General features: G+C 38.3%; 1 protein-coding gene across 1 annotated transcript in view; it reads left to right on the forward strand.

The window, feature by feature from the left end:
* LOC126198716 (B-box type zinc finger protein ncl-1-like) overlaps positions 1-21048 on the forward strand; it is a 154814-nt gene that overhangs the window by 39841 nt on the left and 93925 nt on the right. The window contains exons 3-5 of the mRNA XM_049935235.1: positions 3351-3498; positions 16436-16615; positions 16705-16845. Coding sequence (XP_049791192.1) covers positions 3351-3498; positions 16436-16615; positions 16705-16845 — 469 coding nt within the window. The remainder of the gene's footprint in view (positions 1-3350; positions 3499-16435; positions 16616-16704; positions 16846-21048) is intronic.

Consider the following 21048-nt stretch of genomic DNA (forward strand, 5'->3'; position numbering starts at 1 on the left):
CACATTAAACCTACCAACAAACAACAGTACTTAAATTGCCATCTTTTCCATGTCAAACATTCCCTCCCATACAGCTTTGGTATCTGAGGCAAATGTATTTGTTCGGATGCAGACTCTTTACAGCAGTACACCACCATTCTCACCTCAGACTTCCCTGCATGTAATTACTCCACCAGCTTAGTTAAAAAGCAGATTTCCCGTGCCATCACATCCAATCCTGGTACTGCTGATCCCTTCACAAAACAACTTTGGATCACACCATTGGTGACTCTGTATTATCCTGGTCTGGAATGTGTTATCATCTACTCCGACAGGGCCATGACTTCCTAAAATCGTGCCCTGAAATGAGATCCAGTCTGTGTGAAATTTTGCCCACCACACCTAGAATAGCTTTCCGCCGCCCTCCCAATCTTGGCAATATTCTTGTCAGACCCTACGCTTCTTATGCACCAATCTCCTACACTATGGCTGCTACCCCTGTGACAGTCCCCAGTGCAAGACTTCACCTATGCACCCTACTACCACCACCTAAAACAGTCCTGTAACTGGCAGAATGTATGCTATCAAAGGGAGAGCCACCTGTGAAACAACACGTCATATACCAGCTGTTATGTAAACACTGTCTGGCCTTCGACATCAGCATGACTACCACCAAATTATCAATTAGGATGAATTGGACCTAGGCAGAGGGTGTATAATGGCAATTCTCAATATCCTGTTGCAGAGCATACTGTACAACATGACATTTGTGACCATGGCGCCCGTTTCACCACACACACCATCTGGACTCTTCCCCCAAACAAACATCTGGATTCTTCGCCTCAGCATTTCTTCACTGGAACTGCTATTTGCTTTACTCTCTTTTTAGTTTTCTACAACTTTCATTGTCTTTCCCATCTATTTTTCACCCCCCACCCCCCCTCCCACATCTGTTGCGTACAATGCACTCAGCTTTTCACTCTTATTAACTCATACATGATGTTGAATCAGTAATCTCTGTCTGCATATTACCTTGTCTTCAACCTTTAAGCTCTCAGGTTTTCAAATGTTATCCAATGCAGTCCCACCCCATACAGTAAGTCTCGCCTGACCCACAGCTCTGGGTGACTTTCCTGAAATCTACCCCTTTTCCTAGACCTCTCCATTCCTTTTCCTTCACCCCTCTTCCTTTCCCTTCAACCCTTCTGTCTGAAGGACGAGCCACTGGCTCCGAAAGCTTGCAATTACAAGTGTTTTTTATGTGTGTGTTCTGCCACTACTTGGTGAGTAGATTTTTTATTTATCCAATTAAATAAACTTGCCAGTGATAATACCTCAGAATTGTGGGTTTCAAAGTTTTCTTCACAGTTTCTGTATTACAGATTGGAGGAGGCTCGGAAAAAGCATGAATGTCTACCATGGCAAACTTAATTTTTCACAAAGTAGTTACTATTTCAATATCAGTGCTTTATTGTATAGAATCTTAATTATCACAGGAGCTGTATCAGTATAGGGTATCACATAGTTGTTCTCATGAGCGTGTTAGCTTAGCTTGAATGCAACAGAATTGGACCAACAGTAGTATCGTACAATTGATAACTTTCTCATCACATATACTTTACTGTATGTTCCACATATGAACTACCACGTTTGCTGCCTCTGTTGCGTTTGCAGGGCAGATATTAACTTTTTCTCATGTTTTACTCTGAAGTTTAGAAAAAACACATTCTCTCTTACTAGCCAAACTACCAATATCGGATCCATAATCCAGCCTACTTAGAGATAGAATGTTGATATGTGTTTCAGAAATTTATCTTCTTTTTCACAAAATTCTTGATTCCTGACACAATGTCTGCTAGTCACAGTGCATCTTCAAGAATGTATTTCTGACATTTTGAATGCTTCTTACTCATGTTTACATTGATTCTTCTTCTTCTTCTTCTTCTTCTTCTTCTTATGATGATGATGATGATGATGATGATGATGATGATGATTAAATGAATGGAAAATAAAGAAATAACTTCTGAACAGAAAAAAACTCTGTTGAGTTTGATCTGCATTGCCAAACTAACTGAATGGTAATGTTATCCATGGTATAAATAACTAGGGAGTAAACTGGTGTCATAAAATGCATTACTTGAATTTATATCATAGTTAGCCTATTCCACAAATATCTGTTTCTGGTGTTTTAACATGGTTTGTCAGTGACCTTAGATACAAAAGATAAGGGAATGCAGATGTCAGTTGTACATTGAAGACCTCTGTGATTGTAAAGAGAGTCCAGAAGTACTGTCTGTAATGACCTCAATGTTGATGTGACGGTAAACCCAATCTTCCTTCCTTCCTTCCTGCCAAAGGGAATGCTGTATGAGAAATATTGACCAATGAAGGAAATGGGAAAACTTAGAACACGCATAAAAAAACGAGAGAAATAAATACGAGAGTTAGTTTCGTGGGTTGACATAGTTGAAAGTAAGGAAGACTTCATAACTGTTAATTGAAATATCCTCCCTGATCTGCTCTTGACACTCTTTCGGTTCAGATTAAATAGAACAAAGATGGAAGGGATAAAAATAGTATAAAGGAGAACAGTTATCAGCGTAACTCTCTCTCTCTCTCTCTCTCTCTCTCTCTCTCTCTCTCTCTGTGTGTGTGTGTGTGTGTGTGTGTGTGTGTGTGTGTGTGTGGGGGGGGGGGGGGGTAAAGGGAGGGGGGGGTAGTGCAGGGGGTTAAAAATCGCAAGTGGACATGTAAAGTATGAATTAAAGATGTTCTTTAAAGAAAGAGTAGAGAATAAAGGTTAAGGAACTGCCCAGATAAATGCAGAACTTCTTCTGAAGTTAATTTTACTCTGAAAGAAACCATATAATGAGGACATAGTAAATATAGAATATTTGAAACAGCTGTTCAAAGTATGTTTATATAGTAGGGGTGGGAATCCCAAATAATTGTTTTAGAACATGGAAATACATTCAACTTTTTTAGATGGCCCTTATTACTTTGCCAGCATTCTTCAACAAATCTTTTATATAAACCAACATCGCGCTAAGACATATAATAAAAGTAATCCAGTACACCATCAAAGATTTATATAAAAATATTTGATGAAAATCATTTACAGTGTAATGTGGGCTTAAGTGCCAAATTAGCTGTTTCTAAGGCAACTGGTATTGTTTGCTAGAATAATGCAGTACTTGCTTTTTGAAATGAAATGTGCTAATGGATTGTTTGCAAAAGTGAAGTAAAACAAGGATAGTTGTAATTTAATTGCACTTGTGAGCATGTTGGCTTACCCAGAGACACCATAGAGGAAATAAAGTGTGTTAACAATAATTTTGTGTGTGTGTGACTGCATTCCTCTTGTGTTCCAGTATGAAGTTCACGAATCCCCGTGTTCTGTCATGCCTGCACGTCTTCTGTGAATCGTGTATCGATAAGTTACTTATTGATGAGTCTGGAGATTCTGGAAAACGGGACAGTATTGTTACATGTCCGAAGTGCAAGCAGGAAACAAAAATAGTAAGTTATAATGTTATTTATTAAGGAGAGTACTTCTTTTTTAAATCACATGTTCCTATAAATTAAACATATTTATATGAAACAATGGAAATTCAAGGCTGCAATAATACTATGAAAAGGATAGATTGCTACTCATATATAGTGGACATGTTGAGTCGTAGACAGGCAAAACAGAGAAACTGTTAAACAAGTCACTTTCTGACTTACACACACACACACACACACACACACACACACACACACAGAGAGAGAGAGAGAGAGAGAGAGAGAGAGAGAGAGAGAGAGAGAGAGAAACTGTTAAACAAGTCACCTTCTGACTTACACACACACACACACATATATGCAAATGATGCAACTAACATACACATGGCCACTGTCACAGGCTGCTGAAGACAGTCTGGCCTCCGCAGCCTGAGACAGTGATCATGTGTGTGTGTGTGTGTGTGTGTGTGTGTGTGTGTGTGTGTGTGTTGCATTTTCGCCGCGCGGACTGTGCGGCTGGTCCCGGTGGAGGTTCGAGTCCTTCCTCGGGCGTGCGCGCGCGTGTGTGTGTGTGTGTCTCCTTAGGATAATTTAGGTTAAATAGTGTGTAAGTTTAGGGACTGGTGACTCTCGTAGTTAAGTCCCATAAGATTTCACACACATTTGAACATTTGTTGTCTTTCCTTTACACCAACCTCATCTAATCATTCCAAAAATGTGCCTTTTTAGTGTGTGTAGTTGTTGCAACTCTATAATGTCGGGTTTGAACAGGAAAGTCTTCAAAATATGCTATCGCAAAACTCTTGTTCTATTTCCATGTGAAATATCTGCCATAGTGCATTATCTGGATGAAAAGTATTATTTCAGCACTCCACAAAATGCTTTCACCTCTGCCTGCACTCCCATCATTGTAGGGCTGTTCTCCCTCTCCACACATCCCGTAGGTGTGCTCATTTTACATGTGGTAGTGTGGTGTGATGGCTGCACTGGCTATTGGGTAACTTAACAAGTCTCTAGTCAAAAAGAGTTCGGTAGCTGGAAATGGGCGATGTTTTCTCGATTACGACTGAGCATATGCTTTGATACTCGATGTTTGAATTTAAAAGGTTGATGATTGATATTGTCGCTGAATACAGTACATTGGGAATACATTCAAAAGGATGAGGCAGTTAAGAGTGGCACAAGAAAAGGTGATGGCTGGGCCCCTTCGTCATGTATTGGCTCGGTCCGGAACACTTCGCGTTGACTGTCTTGTTTTTCCATTACTGCTGCTACCTGGCAGTAGTTGTACCATAATTGCGCAGTGAAGCCAAATGTGAGTTGTGTTGGCAACAGTTCGTGGATTACATCAGCATTTCCTCTCTCACGTGCCCCCTCTCCACAGTTGCCTAAAAAATTCCCTTAACTCTGCCACCACCTGTGGTGGGAACCATCTGTCTTTTGTCACTTACAACTTGTTCAGTTACATTGAATGTCAATAGGAAGAAAACGGGACAGAGTCAAGCGAGACATCGAGTAATATATAAGAATCAAGGTAAACCTTACAAGGAAGAAATGTAAAATCAGGGAATTTTTAGCATTGATCACAAGGGTTTTTCACAGGGGCTATGCATGTATGGTGTAGAATTGCGAAAAACGTAATATGGAGGTTCCACGTTAATTGGATGGAGGTTTTAATGTGATTTTTAGTGGGTGGCTCATCTTTTTAGTTCTGTGATCAACCAGCTCTCTTACTGACTTTCCCTGTTTTATTTATTCTTTTAACATGTGACAATGGTATGACTAGATCTGGTGGCCCTTGTATGTGGCATTTTCTATTGCCGTGGCTGTCATTATATTGCCTTCAGTTACTGTTTTAGCAAGAATACACTTCATTCACTACCATCATGATCTTGTGAAAGAGCACTGATGATAAAGTTGTTTAGCACCCAACAATTTTAAATCTTTCCATCCATTCAAGCTTCAGAAGAATTATACTTTAATTTGTGGGGACATAACTCTGTGGAGTCACCTTGAATGAACCTCTCTGGACCTGCAGTTAATTCACTCTGATCAGTGTTCGTGACAGTATGCTTTGTATCTTGTATGACCATAAAACATATTTGTAGGGAATCGTGTGACCTATTAGTTGGTGTTAACTACGATTCCAAGTACTGTACTTACTACAGATTTTTGACTTGTGCCTGCTTATGGCTGAAAAAACAGCACTCGAAGATATTACTTTTCATGCACAGTGTATATGCTCGAATGTGACAGTGGGTAAACAGAAAGTAAAATTACCTTTTATGTCAATAAAATACAAGTGTAATTATGAAGAAATCAATTTCTAAGGAATAAGCTCTAATGAAACAAATATAAATCCATGCCTACTTACGGATGAAATTACTCCAGAAAGGTTTTTTTAATTTATTCCTGAAGAAATATCAGTCATTGTCATTTAGGACATTATTGGAAATATTGTTGAATATGCTGCCAAGACATTGTTAGACCATGGTTTTAAATCTTGCACTGTCTGGAACGAATGTCCTTAAAGCTTCAGGATCTATATAGTCAAATTTTAGACTTGTGTGTACTTAGGGTTGAAATGACCCTCCAAAAGCTTTTATAAATGTATTACTGATTTCTTTTTTCTTAATTGTTATTGAAAACAATAATGAAAATACGGCCAAAAATGTTTTTACACCATTGTTGAAGGAATATATTTGCCTTTGAACGGTCAGTTCCTTTTTAACTGCATAGTGGGTTAGCTTGCTCTTTGACAGTTTTGTGACTGACGTAATTTGTGTTTTATGTGTTTTGTGAAGCAAACCAAGAAGTTGTGGTCGAGGTTGCACTGACTGTCATAAGTCTTCACCATTTTACTGTGGTGAAGTCAGCTTAAGCCAGTGAAAAAAAAGTAATTGTTAGACAGAGCTTGTAAAACTTAAATCTCCACATCACGTTGCAGGAGATGAACAAATTTGTTCATACCATAATGCTCTGCTGGTGGTAAAATTCCAATCTCTGCAAAATATCTGCTCTAATCCATTTGGTAAGAAGAAATCTAAAGTTAAAATGGGTTTATATCCAGTTAGCATTGCTCATGTTGAAAAGTTGAAATTGTTGACTAATAGTTTTCAAGTCTGGCAGTACATTTTGTCTCAGATATAGACAAGGATTTGCTCATAAGAAATTATAGCCCCAGGATGAGTAAGAATCAACATCTAGGTGTTATATGGATGCAGTTGATGCCTGCTTGACAGTGAATGCTTCACTACCAACTCCTGAAGATTCGCCTTTAAAGCTTCAATAAATTAGCAAACGTGATGCAATGTATTAACATAAGGCAGAAATTTCAGAAAGTACAGGGTGCAGTCACAAAGTCTATAGCAGCAGCTGCTGGTGTGGACTCTGCTGATGAGAAAACACATGGTAAAGCAATGCCAGAAATGTAAAGATACGGTTATTTTAATTAATGAACTAAAAATTAAAGTATATCATTCAAGTCATTCTGGTAAAGTTCAAATTTTGACCCTGACTTCTGGCAGCTGGAGTATAGATGAAACAGAAAAGGTATTTAGTATTTCCGCAAGAGTGGTGAATCAGGGCATCTTGGCAGTACCTGCAAAATGGTATGGACAAAGTCTCTCTGATAAAATCAAACATTAAGTTCTCAGCTGTGCCTGGCAAAAATGATTGCATTCAGTAACATTGGGTGGTGAAAAAGTTCATACACAGAAACACCTCCTACCTTGATATTTGAAAGAAATGTTCGTCTTCAGTTGTAAGCAACATGGCAGTGATTGGGCTTCTTGCAGTTTCGCCATTGCAGACCAAAATGGGATATTGCAGTTGGTGCTGATGCTGCACACTATTTGTGCGTGTGTGTGTTGTACGAGGTCTGTTCAAAAAAATTCCCGAATCCACAAAATTTTTCTACTCTTACCTTTTACTTATTGTGCATGGTCTCCATGGAAATACTCTCCTCCAAAATTGATACACCACCCCCAATGCCGTTTCCACATCCAGAAGCAGTTTTGGTACGCCTCTTGCTGGATTGCGTGAAGTGCCATCTGCGAATTCTCTTTTATTTCGTCTACTGTTGCAAATCTTCATCCTTTCAATGAGGCTTTTAACTTTGGAACTAAAAAAAAGTTGGCAGCGGGCTAGGTCTGGAGAATACAGAGGATGAGGCAACACAGTGATTTCAGTTTTTGTGCAATAGTCATACACCAACCAGGGATGAATGTACGGGTGTTTTCCTTTGATGCAAGAGCCATGAATTGTCTCACCACATTCCAGGCTGTTTACTTCTCACATTTTCTCGCAGGCGTCGCAACGCATCCTGATAGTACTATCACTTAACAGTTTGTCTCTGTGGCACAAATTCATGATGGTGAACTAATCCTTCACCTCAGAGGAAACTATCAGCATGGCTTTGATATTTGACCCGACCTGATGAGCTTTTTTTGGTCTTGGAGAATCTTTCCCAACCCTTTGTAAAGACTGAAACTTGGTCTCAACATCATAACTGTAGACCGCATTTCACCACCAGTCAACTATTTCTCTTAAGGAGCATCTCATTCTCATTTGCAAGATCCTAAAGCTCTTCAAAGATTGTGAGGCAAAGATCTTTCTGGTCTTGACTCATTAGCCGTGGGATGAACTTTGGTGGCAACACGATGCATTTCAAGAAGCTATGTCAAGATTTCATGACATGATTCAACTGAAATGTTACATTCTTCAGCAGTCTCTTGGACAGTCAGTCTTGGATTGGCATGCATAATTGCGTTGATGTTTGACACGAGCATCGTTGGTAGATATCAAAAGGTGTCTTGAATTGGGGTCACCTTTAACTTGGGTCTGGCCATTTGTAACCATGTGTACCATTTGTAACACTGATTACAGCTTAAGCAGTTATCACCATGGGCTTCCTGAATCATGTGGTGTGTCTCACCCAAGGTTTTATTGAGTTTCATGCAAAATTTAATGCAGACACATTGCTCCTCTAACTCTGCCATCTCAAATTCGCAAACTGTGCGACACAGCATTCTACTCGAACAGCACTGAACAATAGCTAACAGACATACAACAGTGAAACTTCCAGCAGTTACACACAAACACAGGTGTGTGTAGGGATGCCAACTGCATTTCACTCCAACACACCATTGGCATGGAATTTTTTGAACAGACCTTGTGCATCAAAATGCCAAAATTATGTGTGCTGCAATATTGGTCAAGGAGGATGCTGACTGAAAGGAACTAGGCTCATCAAGAAAATGTTCTGTTTGAAATGAAAAGACTTTATGCTGCAGTGCTGTGGACTGTGTCCTCAAAAACTTGAGAGGGAAGCTTATTTGGTGGCTGTTTTCAAAGACTGTGACCCAGAAACGATAGAATACTAACAGTGGGTTCATACTGACAGGGATACACTGGACACATCACACAACACTAGACAAGTTTGTAGAAGAACTGATTCTATAAACTCATATTCTGACTAGCCACCATTTCATTTCAGAATACAAAAGTTCATATCTGAGGCACCTGAAGAAATAAAATCTTGCAGATTATTTTGGTGGGAACTTCACTTGTCATTCAAGCTACTGTTAAAGGGTTTCATTGGAGAAGAGCTAAGCCATATTGCATCAATTTTTGGTTTACTTTGGTGGAAAAAAACTACACAGTATCTGCGTCTGTATTATTAGTGACGGCCTTCATCATTATACCATTGCAGTTAATGCGTTCGTAATGAGGCTGATTAAATATTTGAAGATAGAAGAAATCGAGCAGCAAGCATATTCACTGCTTTAGTGAGGGCTCTGCTGTCCAGTACAAGAATTTTAACAGTTTATGTCTCCATAAAAAGGATTTGGTTTCTCTGCTGAGTGGAATTTCTTTGCAACCAGCCATGGAAAATCTCCTTGTGATGGAACTGAAGGAATAGTTAGAGAGACTGGCTGCTCATACTAGTTTGCAGAGGCCTTTAGATAACCAGATTTTGGCACCTCTTGAACTGTTTCAGTTCTGCACTGATATTTTAGTCATAATTTTTTAAAAAATAGTTACACAGAAAGAAACTGAGCAAATTCAGTTTGATCAGGAAAGGTTTGCTAAAGGCCACATAGTTGTGACTGGAGGAAATCACCTGTTGATGTCCATTGGTTTAAACAGGATCAGAGTTAGCAGAGTTTCCAATGACGCTGCAGCAGTCACAGTTAAAACAATTGACAAAATCCAGCTTTTTCAACAACAGTGTTAAAACCTGAGCAGGATGTCACTTGCATGTATGGAAATGCTTGGTGAGTGTGAAATGTATGTAAACAGGGTGGTGATTCTTATGGAAAACATGGAATTCTCAGGGAATTACATTTTACTTGCAAAAATCAGGGAGACCGGAGGCAGCTGCAGGAATTTCATAAAATCTTGGGGAATTCTGTATTTTTAACCTAGCATTAAAATTGAATTTTATTGTGTTCTATAAATCACAAATTTTAAAATGCTTAATATTTCATTAAATGTGTTAATTATATGAATATTATTCCACATAAAGTATCGGTTTAAAAACTGCGGTTAAACTCCTACTTATGGCTGAGAGGAAAGAAAAGTAATTATCGTGGTATGCTGCCACCCCCTCCTCACCATTAATTTCCATTAATTTATCAGGAGCTTAATGACACCATCTTCCTCCTCATACCTAGAATTCTCAGGAGTTGTTTTCCCCAAGTTTGAGTAGCCATCCTGGTAGATTCCATTGAGGGGAGGAGAACCTTGGTCAGCTTTATGCATCCCTGTGCTCTCCCCCATTTCTTCCAGTGATCACCTACTAAAGATATTTTCTGGGTTCCAAAGCAGCATATATCTAAAATCATGAAAGCACCGTAAAGGAGCTCAGGAAGGCAATATATTTACTCAGAATCTGAACAAGACAGTATTGGCAATTATTATTCCAGTTGCACAGTGCGTGTAAAAGTTGTAACTTTCTGGATTTTAATTTGGTTTATTGCTTGAAAAATAACTACACTTGTATTTTTAAAATTTGTTTCCACTGATTTTAGTTTCTGTTTGCTCTTCAATATCACAAAAAGTAACAACTTCAAGTACTGTTTTCCACCCATAAGCAGGCAGAGTTCAAAAATGAAACTATATAGCTTCTGAAGCTTAAAAGAACATTCTTTGTAGATATAGCAACATAAAAAATATTAAAGAACATACGATTACGATACAGACCACCAAAACTACCTGATTTATGCCAGTGAAAATGTTTACACCAAATTTGCAGGCGGATGTATTGCGATAGAGAAGGACAGAGGCTATTTACAAAAAGCACACAGCAGAGTGGATGTGTGTGATACTATAAATTCTAGGCTGAATTTGAAGGAGTGCAACTGTCACCAGATGTATGTAACTGTCTGTTTAGCACAAACAGTTGTTTTAAGTGTGCAAAAGCAGGGGCTTGGAAGGTAAAAGTATCTTTCATAAAATATATCCAAAGTTGGCGGCTTTGCCTCCATGAAATTCTATGAAATTAATAAGAAAGAGCCAGAATCTTTAAGAAAAAGAAAAGTGATTTTGTGTGTGTGTGTGTGTGTGTGTGTGTGTGTGTGTGTGTAGGTGGTGGACGCAAATAAGCAACCTTGAGCTTCACTGCCCATAATGCTGTCAACTTAGCTATGCCCTCAACGTGGCTTCCTGGCCACCAATAATGGGCTGTCTAAAGACTGTATCTACAATTTTCCGTATTTGATATTTTAACTGTAACAAATTTTATCAAAACGACACGCTTTTGAGAGATCATCATTGTGCTGTAGCGTTGAAACGGTGTACTTTCATAACACACACCTAACAATCATAAAAACATCAAATACAGGAGGCCATTATATGCCGATTTGTAGTTTCCTGTTATTTTCATAACAAATTGTAATGAAAACGATAAAATGGAGTGTTTTCAAGAGATCGTCACTTTCCTGATGTTTTGAAACAGCTTATATTGTGAAACAACTGTATATATACTCTGTTCATCATAAGAATAAACCTTATGTAAACATTACACCATGTATGCTTCTGCGTTTGCTTGAGTCTCATTGGATTTTGTTTCATTTGGAGTGGAAATCAAGCTGTGTCCTGTACAGTCAAGTACGATCATAGGGATACACTCTATGCTGTGTTACACGCACATAGACTGAGCGATTACGCTGGCCAACAGCTTTACTGGTGCATTAAACTTTGACAGCACTGGCCAGCCAGCAGTCCAACTAAACTGCAGTGGTGTGAGGAGTTGCAGTTCGGATGTAAAAGGAGACGATCAAAGAAACAATTTAGCTTCGAATGCCATTTTTAAAAAGAGTGAAACAATAATCGGCAAAATTCCAGCACTACCGCGTGGTTCTTAGTTGGCCAAACGGGAAACATAGAATGCTCTTGTGCTCCAACGAAGGTATTAATTACGGTCAGTCGTCAGGTAATCTCTTAGCTCCATCCTTACCCAAATCTGAGAAATATGTTTCAGTTCTGGAATTGTCATCTGCTACGTTGATAATGAGTCAGTCAACAACAGAATCCATGAAGCCAACTAGAAACTGCATTTTCTCCTCTTCTTTTATGACGTGCCATTCTGTATCCCGCCAGCATTTGACTGTGCCGTGAAAAAGCTGCGAGTGTCAGTTCCAGTGTGTCTGGCAGCTTAACAGTCTTGTTATTTCTTGTACCAAATCCCTTAATGTGGCTATCAGTTCTGTTTGGTTCATATTGTAATGGTACAGTGAAAAATGTAAAAATTATGCAGCATTTGTGTGCTGTGCTTGATGCTGTGAAAATAATTGTTTTTTGTTTCTACGACACTCGTCGACACCTGTGGTATAAAACAATGGACATAGTTCAAATAATGAGTATATTTGGTTTTTCATTTTTGCCTCACAAAATTAAATGGTTATGTTTTCTTAATTTAAGCAACCTTTATTAACAGTCTTCCATAAAATATCGATAATTAAGAATTTATATTTGAAATGAAAACAAGAATTTCGCGTGCAGTATGTAATTAGACACAAGACGACGTCCATTATTCATATAAAAATGATGACAAATTATACAGTTACGAGATGTAGGTATTTCAAATTGAAGAAGAAAAAAAATAATGATGTAGGTGAAACTTGAACCAGCAAATTAAGAACTGGTATGACCTATCTCTCTACTACACTACAGATTCCGCTGTAAATGAAATGTGAGCTTAGGTCACTACTGTATATAATACAGTCCCTTGGAAAATTTGAAAGCCGATTATCTCTCTAAATTTACAAATAACATTAAGAACAACATATTTCCTGGCACTTTTTAACCGTGTTCCATGCGCGTGTTTCAGTATGGAAGTGTAAGCAGCCTCAGCCATTTTCATATTGTGTATTAACGGCATGACAATCGGAGTACAACAGTGGATAGGCTGTGACTGTACACAATTTTTGAAATAAAAGCTACATAACTAAAGCGTGATTAGGAAATACGTTGATGGTTGTTAATATATTTGAATATCTTAAAGTGTCTTTTACCATAACTTAGTAATAATATATCTAGTACATAAGTAGAACCTACTTCTAAGAGCGTAACAAGACCACTGTAGGTGTGCTACGGCTTCTGACCAATCATCGCGTTTGTGTACATCAGGTTTATTCTTATGGTAAACAGAGTATAGTGTATTCTGTGACGAAGACCCACCAACTGTGTAGTTTAACTCAACACAATATGGCGGCTCCTCTGATCTGCTTGTCATGTAAAATGGTCATCTCATTGGCTACATTGCTTTCCACTAGGCAAAAATCTGACATGCCACATTCTTCCATTTGCACTCATGTCATGTGAGAGGATGGCTTTACTGTTGTATACCTTCAGATCATTTTATGCTATTTTTGACAAGTGTTTCTCCTTTCTTTGTACCTCCCATTTTCTAAATATATGTGCTGTTTCCCACTAAGGATATGTATTTATCATTCTCAAATTTTTGTCCATTCTGCCAGTTTTTTGTTGATCGATCTGATATTTGATTTGTTGTTTTGCGATAGTTGTGTATAATTGTATGTTTGTCCATCATGCTTACTCTGCTTTTCAGGAACCACGAAGCATGGTACTCAGTGGTTACGACACATACTTGCAATTGAGAAGACAGCAGCTTGATTCCCTCAGTGACCACCGAAATTTAGATTTTCTTTGGCTTCCATAAATTACTTAAAGCAAATGTTAAGATATATTTGGAAAGCACATAGTTGGTTTCCTTTATAAGTGTGCGCTTGTCGTCCATCTATAATAAACTCATCATTGACAGATATTAAACCTTAATTTTCCTTCTGGAATTGAGTGTGATGTTGCAGCGGCTAATACATAGAACCTATACACCCAATTTGATTAAGATTGTTTGTAGTTCCTTAAATCACTCCAGGAGAATTCTGGGCTTATTCTTTCATAAGTTGGCCATTAAATTTCATGCCTCATCCTTGTCCTGTCCAGGCTGTTCTTCACCCGTAATAAACATGACTTGAAGATGATGTTACACCTTGAAATTCCTTCAGTATTCTCTTAATACGAACATTTCTTAATTGTGTAAAAATTCCTCATTTCTTTTTTATAAACTAGATTTTAACTTTATGGAAGATCTCTTCAACTTTTATAGTCCTGTCTTCCTCAGTTGCGTGTAATATTACAGTATATTAATAATTTTTACTTATGGACCATCTGACAGCAACTGAATAAAACACAATTTTAGTGCCATACGCGTTTCGCCTTTATTTTCTGCAAGGCATCATCAGTGTCCTGGAATATGTACATATGTTAGCTATTTTATTTACATTTTTGTCATTGTGCCTATAGGTTATAAACAGTTCTGGTGGTTGGTATTTCCTATTAAGTAGTAATGTTTTGAACTGTACTTACAGGTTGCGTGGACAATTTCTACATATTACGCTCCTGTTGCACTTTTGGTGTTGTTCTTCTTCTTATGAATGCCAATTTGCGGTTTTTTTCCCAATTCCACAACACAATGCACTGAACGCTTGTTTTAAAGCAATGTTTTGGTTTCTGTTACCGACTGTCAAATGTTTTACCAAAGATCGAATGTTATTGCCAAACTTATGAGTGTAACTATTGAAGTATTGTGGTCTGTTCGTGTATGCATTTGTGTGTGCGTTTGTGTATGTGTGTGAGTGTTTTTTGGTGTGATATATATATATATATATCTCTATTATAACCAATAGAGGGAAACATTCCACGTGGGAAAAATATATCTAAAAACAAAGACAATGTGACTTAACGAAAGCGCTGGCAGGTCGATAGACACACAAACAAACACAAACACACACACAAAATTCAAGCTTTCGCAACAAACTGTTGCCTCATCAGGAAAGATGGAAGGAGAGGGAAAAACGAAAGGATGTGGGTTTTAAGGGAGAGTGTAAGGAGTCATTCCAGTACCGGGAGCGGAAAGACTTACCTTAGGGGGGAAAAAAGGACGGGTATACACTCGCACGCACACACACATCCATCCGCACATACACAGACACAAGCAGACATATTTGAAGTTGATAACAGCTCTTATTGGCATTCCGTCTTTATGTACTTTCGGTTGACTGCGGAGTGTTGGTGCTTGTGGGTTTTTCTGTGTTAAGTAGTATTTCTGTTTGTCTGTGAGTGTGTGTTCAATGTTTTTCAGTGTTCGTTTCACATTTGCCTGGAACCGTGTAGTTGGATCTGACTTCAGTTTTTGTATGGCGTTGGTGTTTATGTATTCCTTGGTTTTTGTGATGTATTGCTCTTTATCCATGAGTACTGTTACATTTCCCTTATATGCTCTTGTTATTAATACGTTATTGTCTGTTAACTTTTATTTTAACCTTTTCATAGTAGCTGCTTCTGTTTGGTTGTCCTTATTGTGTGTCTGCTGTGTTTGTTATATTATGCCTTTTATTTCTTCTTTTACTAGTTCTCTTGTCAGTCCTATGTTTATTTCACAATTATTTTGTTGTTCTTCACGTGTAAGGATGTGTTCGGTTTCTATTATGAGATTTTCTATGTATTGATTGTTCACTTTGCTATTGGTGCAGTGTTTCAAACCTTTTTCCAAGAGCATTTTTTCGTTTTCGTGTAGTTCTGTCTCTGTTAGGTTAACTAAACGTGGATGGAATGTGTGTTGGTGTTCATGTGGTTTCACATTTAAAATGTAAATGTGTTTTTGCGTCTTTTTTACTGTTAGTTTCATTATCTTCTGTTTACGTTTGGTTTGTAAATGTTTCGTTGCTGTATATGTGTTGTGTTCAGTTTTTTCTACTAGTGCCATGAAAACTGCGGCGTTTTCTACGTTTCTTGCCAATTCTAGATGAGTCTCATAGAGCATCATGTTTAGGTGCTGTTTTTTCGAATTGCTGGCTGGCTTAGGTGTGATTGAAGGGTTTGCCCAGGCTTATATGCTATTTTGAAGCCCTGTCTCTTTAGGATGTTTGCAACTCTGTGTGTTAGTTTATGTGGGTAGGTCATTGCTTTAAAACAAGCGTTCAGTGCATTGTGTTGTGGAATTGGGAAAAAAACCGCAAATTGGCGTTCATAAGAAGAAGAACACCACCAAAAGTGCAACAGGGGCGTAATATGTAGGAAATTGTCCACACAACCTGTAAGTACAGTTCAAAACATTACTACTTAATAGGAAATACCAACCACCAGAACTGTTTATAACCTATAGGCACAATGACAAAAATGTAAATAAAATAGCTAACATATGTACATATTCCAGGCCACTGATGATGCCTTGCAGAAAATAAAGGCGAAACGCGTATGGCACTAAAATTGTGTTTTATTTAGTTGCTGTCAGACGGTCCATAAGTAAAAATTATTAATATACCGTAAGGTTTATGGAAGATCGTCTAACATCTTCTGTAATAAGTAATCGTAGAATAATTTTTCAAACAAAATTAGAAACAATGATGTATACAATTTATGTCTTAAGGCAGGATCAAAGGGAGCTTCCTCTCTTCCATGTGACTATGTCCTTACAAATATATTGGACATGTCTGCTATTGAAAGCACTGCCGTATTATGCACGAGCTGTAAAGCAAAAGAGAAAGCTGTAGCTCGTTGCTCAGATTGTGCCCACTTCCTTTGCCCTAACTGCAACACAGCACATCAGGTAAGCAGGTTCATTGATTTAGGTCAAATATCATTAACTGGTACTTTCATTAATAATTTGCTATATTGTTGCATTGCTTTATGTTACAGTTTATGCGCTGCTTTGAAAATCATCAGGTAGTACCATTTGAGGATTTACGAAGCTCAAGAGAAGTTGTCCCCATACACAAACCAATATTTTGTGACACGCATCCAGCTGAAAGTCTGAAGTTCTATTGTTTTAAGTGTCAGGTAAGCTTTATGTACAGTATTGCCACTTAATTTTATGGTATAATGCTTGCTGGAAAATATGGAATGTTTGACAGAGGATGCTGTCCATGTGAGTTCTCTTGTGTGGTGTGCACATCAGCTGTGACACACCATTTAATTATGTGTATCTGGGGCGAGGGATGGTTACAGTTATAAAACTATGAACAACAGGAAGTGTTCTTTAATATGCACAATATTCCCCAACACAGTTGAATGGTCATTATTGATGATGATGATGATGATGATGATGATGATGATGATGATGATGATCAAATAACATTACAGTGCGTGCCTATAAAAAATCTGTAATTTTTGTTTACAGTAATCGTTGAACAGACCGCGTAGTATATACAAAATGCATTGGTGGCGGCTTCACAATTTTCCAATGTACAAATTGGTGAAGATGACTTAACCAATTTGGTTTTGGTGTCCTCCTTTTAGCAAAATCTCAAGTTCATTTTACATTACATTAATGGTTTGATGTGACTTCCAATGTGTCAAGATCTCTTGTGAAACCTTTTCCAAAGTTAGGGGTAATTTGTTTAGTTGTGATGCACATTTTTGTTATTCATTAGGGGAATGTGTCTAGTCAGAATGGTGTAAAAACAGGGTGTATACGACCCGGGACAACCGGGAGATCCGGGAAAAACCCGGGATATTTTTAGTTGTTTTAGTTTTCAGTTAAGTTTTTGTAATTTTGACTGGTAAGAACCGATACTGCAACAAAGGATATTACTGTATCCCACTACTGCAGAATAATACTTCAACAATAAAACATAAACGAGAGAAAAAAACGAAAATAAATTGCAAAGGAAATGTGCCATATACAACAACGACCCACAGTGATCGTGCAAGCATCTGTCAACTGAAAATGTCAATTGCTTTAGGAAGACTATGCAGTGCTTCATAACAACAAATTGCCTGCAATGAGCATGAAGTCGCAACTGTTTACATTCGATTTGCTTTAGCGGTTACGCGCGGGCTCATGCGCAGGCGCAGTTGAGTCACGTCTGAGTAATAGATTCTCCCGCTTCTGGCTACAGGAATGTGGCTGTTGGCTGTACAAGCAGTCGCAGCAAGCAGGTGGATGCTACCGCGAAATGGTGGCGCCAAATTCATATTCTCGAGGGAAAAAATTGTTTCACAAAGTGCCTAGCATCCAATGCCTGTTTGTCTATCGATTACTCACATGGTTCTGTTGGGTTTTGAACACATTTAAAGTTCATTTCTGAATGAATCATAAGTTGACTTTTGAATTGATGCATAGTGTACGTGATGTCTGTCAGGAGAATCCTCATCGCATCTAGAAATAAACTTTCCGCAGACCAAAGGGGAACAGGGCTATACGAGCTAAAGCCGAACGGATGCATGCCAATCGCTGTCTGATTATGTGGTTGATTGGGTTTGCGAATGATCAGCATTGTTATAACTACTAGCGAAATCCATAGATTCAGACTACCAGATGGAAATAAACGACTGACAGGAATAACAGGTGAGAAAGATTACGTATTATCTTCTCAGTGTATCCAAGAAAATGAAATTTTGAAAGAAAATTTTTGGCCAGATCGCTACACTAGTAAGGACCAGTAGTACAGTCCCCGGCTAGCAGCCGTGTAAGTTCTATTCTGGAAGTAACGCGGAAAATGTGTTGTTCGAACACGTATTAATGCCTAACCAGAAAATAATCGCGGGAAAACTATACCTGTGATTCTGACAGGGTTAGTGAAGTTAATCGGGCAACAAATTTTGACAATGGCAGCAATAGCTACAGAATTGGTGATGACAAGGTTACAAAATTGCTGCAGTATTAGGAAGGCCTATTTTGTTTTATCTAGCAGACAGTGACAAAATAGACGTAATCAGAACGAGAAACCACACCTGTCTTGGGTATTATTCGTATTAACAACATTTTCAGTATTAGATAACGTTTGACGAACTTTGATGAGGTAATAGATTCTTTCGCAGAAAGGAAAGCACGCCATGTAAAGCTGTAGCAAGATAGAGAGAAAAAAATACTAGGAGCTAAGGTTTGAAGAAATGTGTAATTTCTTGCATATGTCTTGTCAGTATTGGTTTTATATATCCTATATTTAATTTTATGTCACACAAAACAGCAAGTTATTAACTAATAGGCAATAAAGAGTTCAGATTTTCTGAAGAGTTCTTGTTCCCTCGATTACAGATAATCCCATCCGCTATTAATTGTGAGATTTTTTTAAAGCGGGGCAGGCTGTCAAACCGGCCAACTGGGAGCAGGACGGCTGGTCCCGGCGGAGGTTCGAGTCCTCCCTCGGGCATGGGTGTTTGTGTTTGTCGTTAGGGTAATTTAGGTTAAGTAGTGTGTAAGCTTAGGCACTGATGACCTTAGCAGTTAAGTCCCATAAGGTTTCACACACATTTTCCGCGCGACCACTACAGTCCCAGGTTCGAATTCTGCCTCGGGCATGGATGTGTGTGATGTCCTTAGGTTAGTTAGATTTAAGTAGTTCTAAGTTCTAGGGGACTGATGACCACAGATGTTAAGTCCCATAGTGCTCAGAGCCATTTGAACCATTTTGGGAGCAGGAGAGGCACCACAGGACATTTCAATTTCCACTCTCCTGAATGTGGTTTGGACGTGCGGTAGAAAAATGCTTTGTGAAGAGGCGTGGCACTGCAGTTTGGCATACTTAAGACCAAATAATATGTCTTACATTTCCTGGAATACATATGTTTTATGTTTCAGACTTTTCAGAAAGCTGTGCGCTACAAGATGAACATATTTTGAAAATTTGACTTGTAGTATTGACCCTGTTCGTGGGTAGTCTCCACGTGACGCGTGTTTACATTAACGATTTTGCTGTTTCCCCTTCGTTTACTCTCACGTCAAATGAAAACAAAACGGATATCTGTGGCCTGGAGCTATCGAGTGAATTAAAACACATTCACATAGTTACGGAAGGCTGAAATATGTCATTAGTTTCAGATTTTATTTTATTTCGACCTTTCTGACAGTGAAGCATTAATCGCACTGCGGAACAATGAAGTTATTTTTGTCTGTTTGCTAAAGAAATTTGACTTTTGTTAACCTTTTCCGCAGAGTCAGTCAATGTATTTGAAACGAAATGTTTAATTCCACAGTACTGGCTAGTTTCAAACAGTGCATGTTTTCATTTTGTAGCACGTATGGCATTATGCCATAATAAAGAACCAAACATGATATAATACAGTACTGGTGCTCCAAGAAAATTTACATCCCGAAAACCACAGTGAAAAGCTCAATATCAGGTCGCGGTCTACTTCATTTGGAATCTGTACTTACGAATGTGCGCTTTAAGTATGCACTTTAAATGTGCACATTTAATTATATGGTTTACGAAATTCCGATGCTCTTGCAGTATCCTCTGATGTCTTGTTTCTTTTATGACATAATGTATGATCTTTTAATGTTTTACACGTACGCACATATGGGCTTCCTATGCCATTGTAGCTGCGCAAGCGTGATGCCTGTTATCTGCGCTCTCTGGCAACTGCTGAAACAAACCTGTTTCTAACAGGTCATGGGAAAATATTGCGAATGGTAGTTTGAAAAGTGTTCCTTTCAAAGTAAATATTGCTTTACGTAAGGTGAACTATGTGCGAGAATGTACGATGAATTTCTTAAATTACAGAGCGTTTCACTTTCATTTGAAAAAAATCGACTGATGACGAGCCATTTAGAATAATTTCGAACCCTGAAGATCAGACATTTATGTCATTATTAAAAATTTTACCAGCACATTTCTGTGATATATCTTAAAGTGTAACATGCGCAAAAAAGATCAACAGCATATGCGAAAGCTTAGCTTCTCTTGCAGCTTGAGACCAATAATATATGTGAAAGCTTTGCTTTTCTTGTAGCAACACTATGTATATTAATGTAAACTATTAACTTTCCCTGTTTGTGAGTTCGTGCTACGTAACATTGATGGTGCTGTTGGCTGAATACATCACGTGTCCTATGCTCTGAATATCCGCTGTCATTGGCTGGCGAGATCACGTGACATGAGCTATGAACGGCTTACAAAAGCGCATCGAAATCTCGATTTCAACGATTCATAAAGCAACATGCGGTGTTTAGTGGAATTCCAATGTATACTTTCATAATACGAAAATACGCAGCGTACATGTTGCTGCACATCATAGATATTTCCAAAACGTGTCTTT

The sequence above is a fragment of the Schistocerca nitens genome, chromosome 8, assembly GCF_023898315.1.
Source record: "Schistocerca nitens isolate TAMUIC-IGC-003100 chromosome 8, iqSchNite1.1, whole genome shotgun sequence".
Classification (NCBI taxonomy): domain Eukaryota; kingdom Metazoa; phylum Arthropoda; class Insecta; order Orthoptera; family Acrididae; genus Schistocerca; species Schistocerca nitens.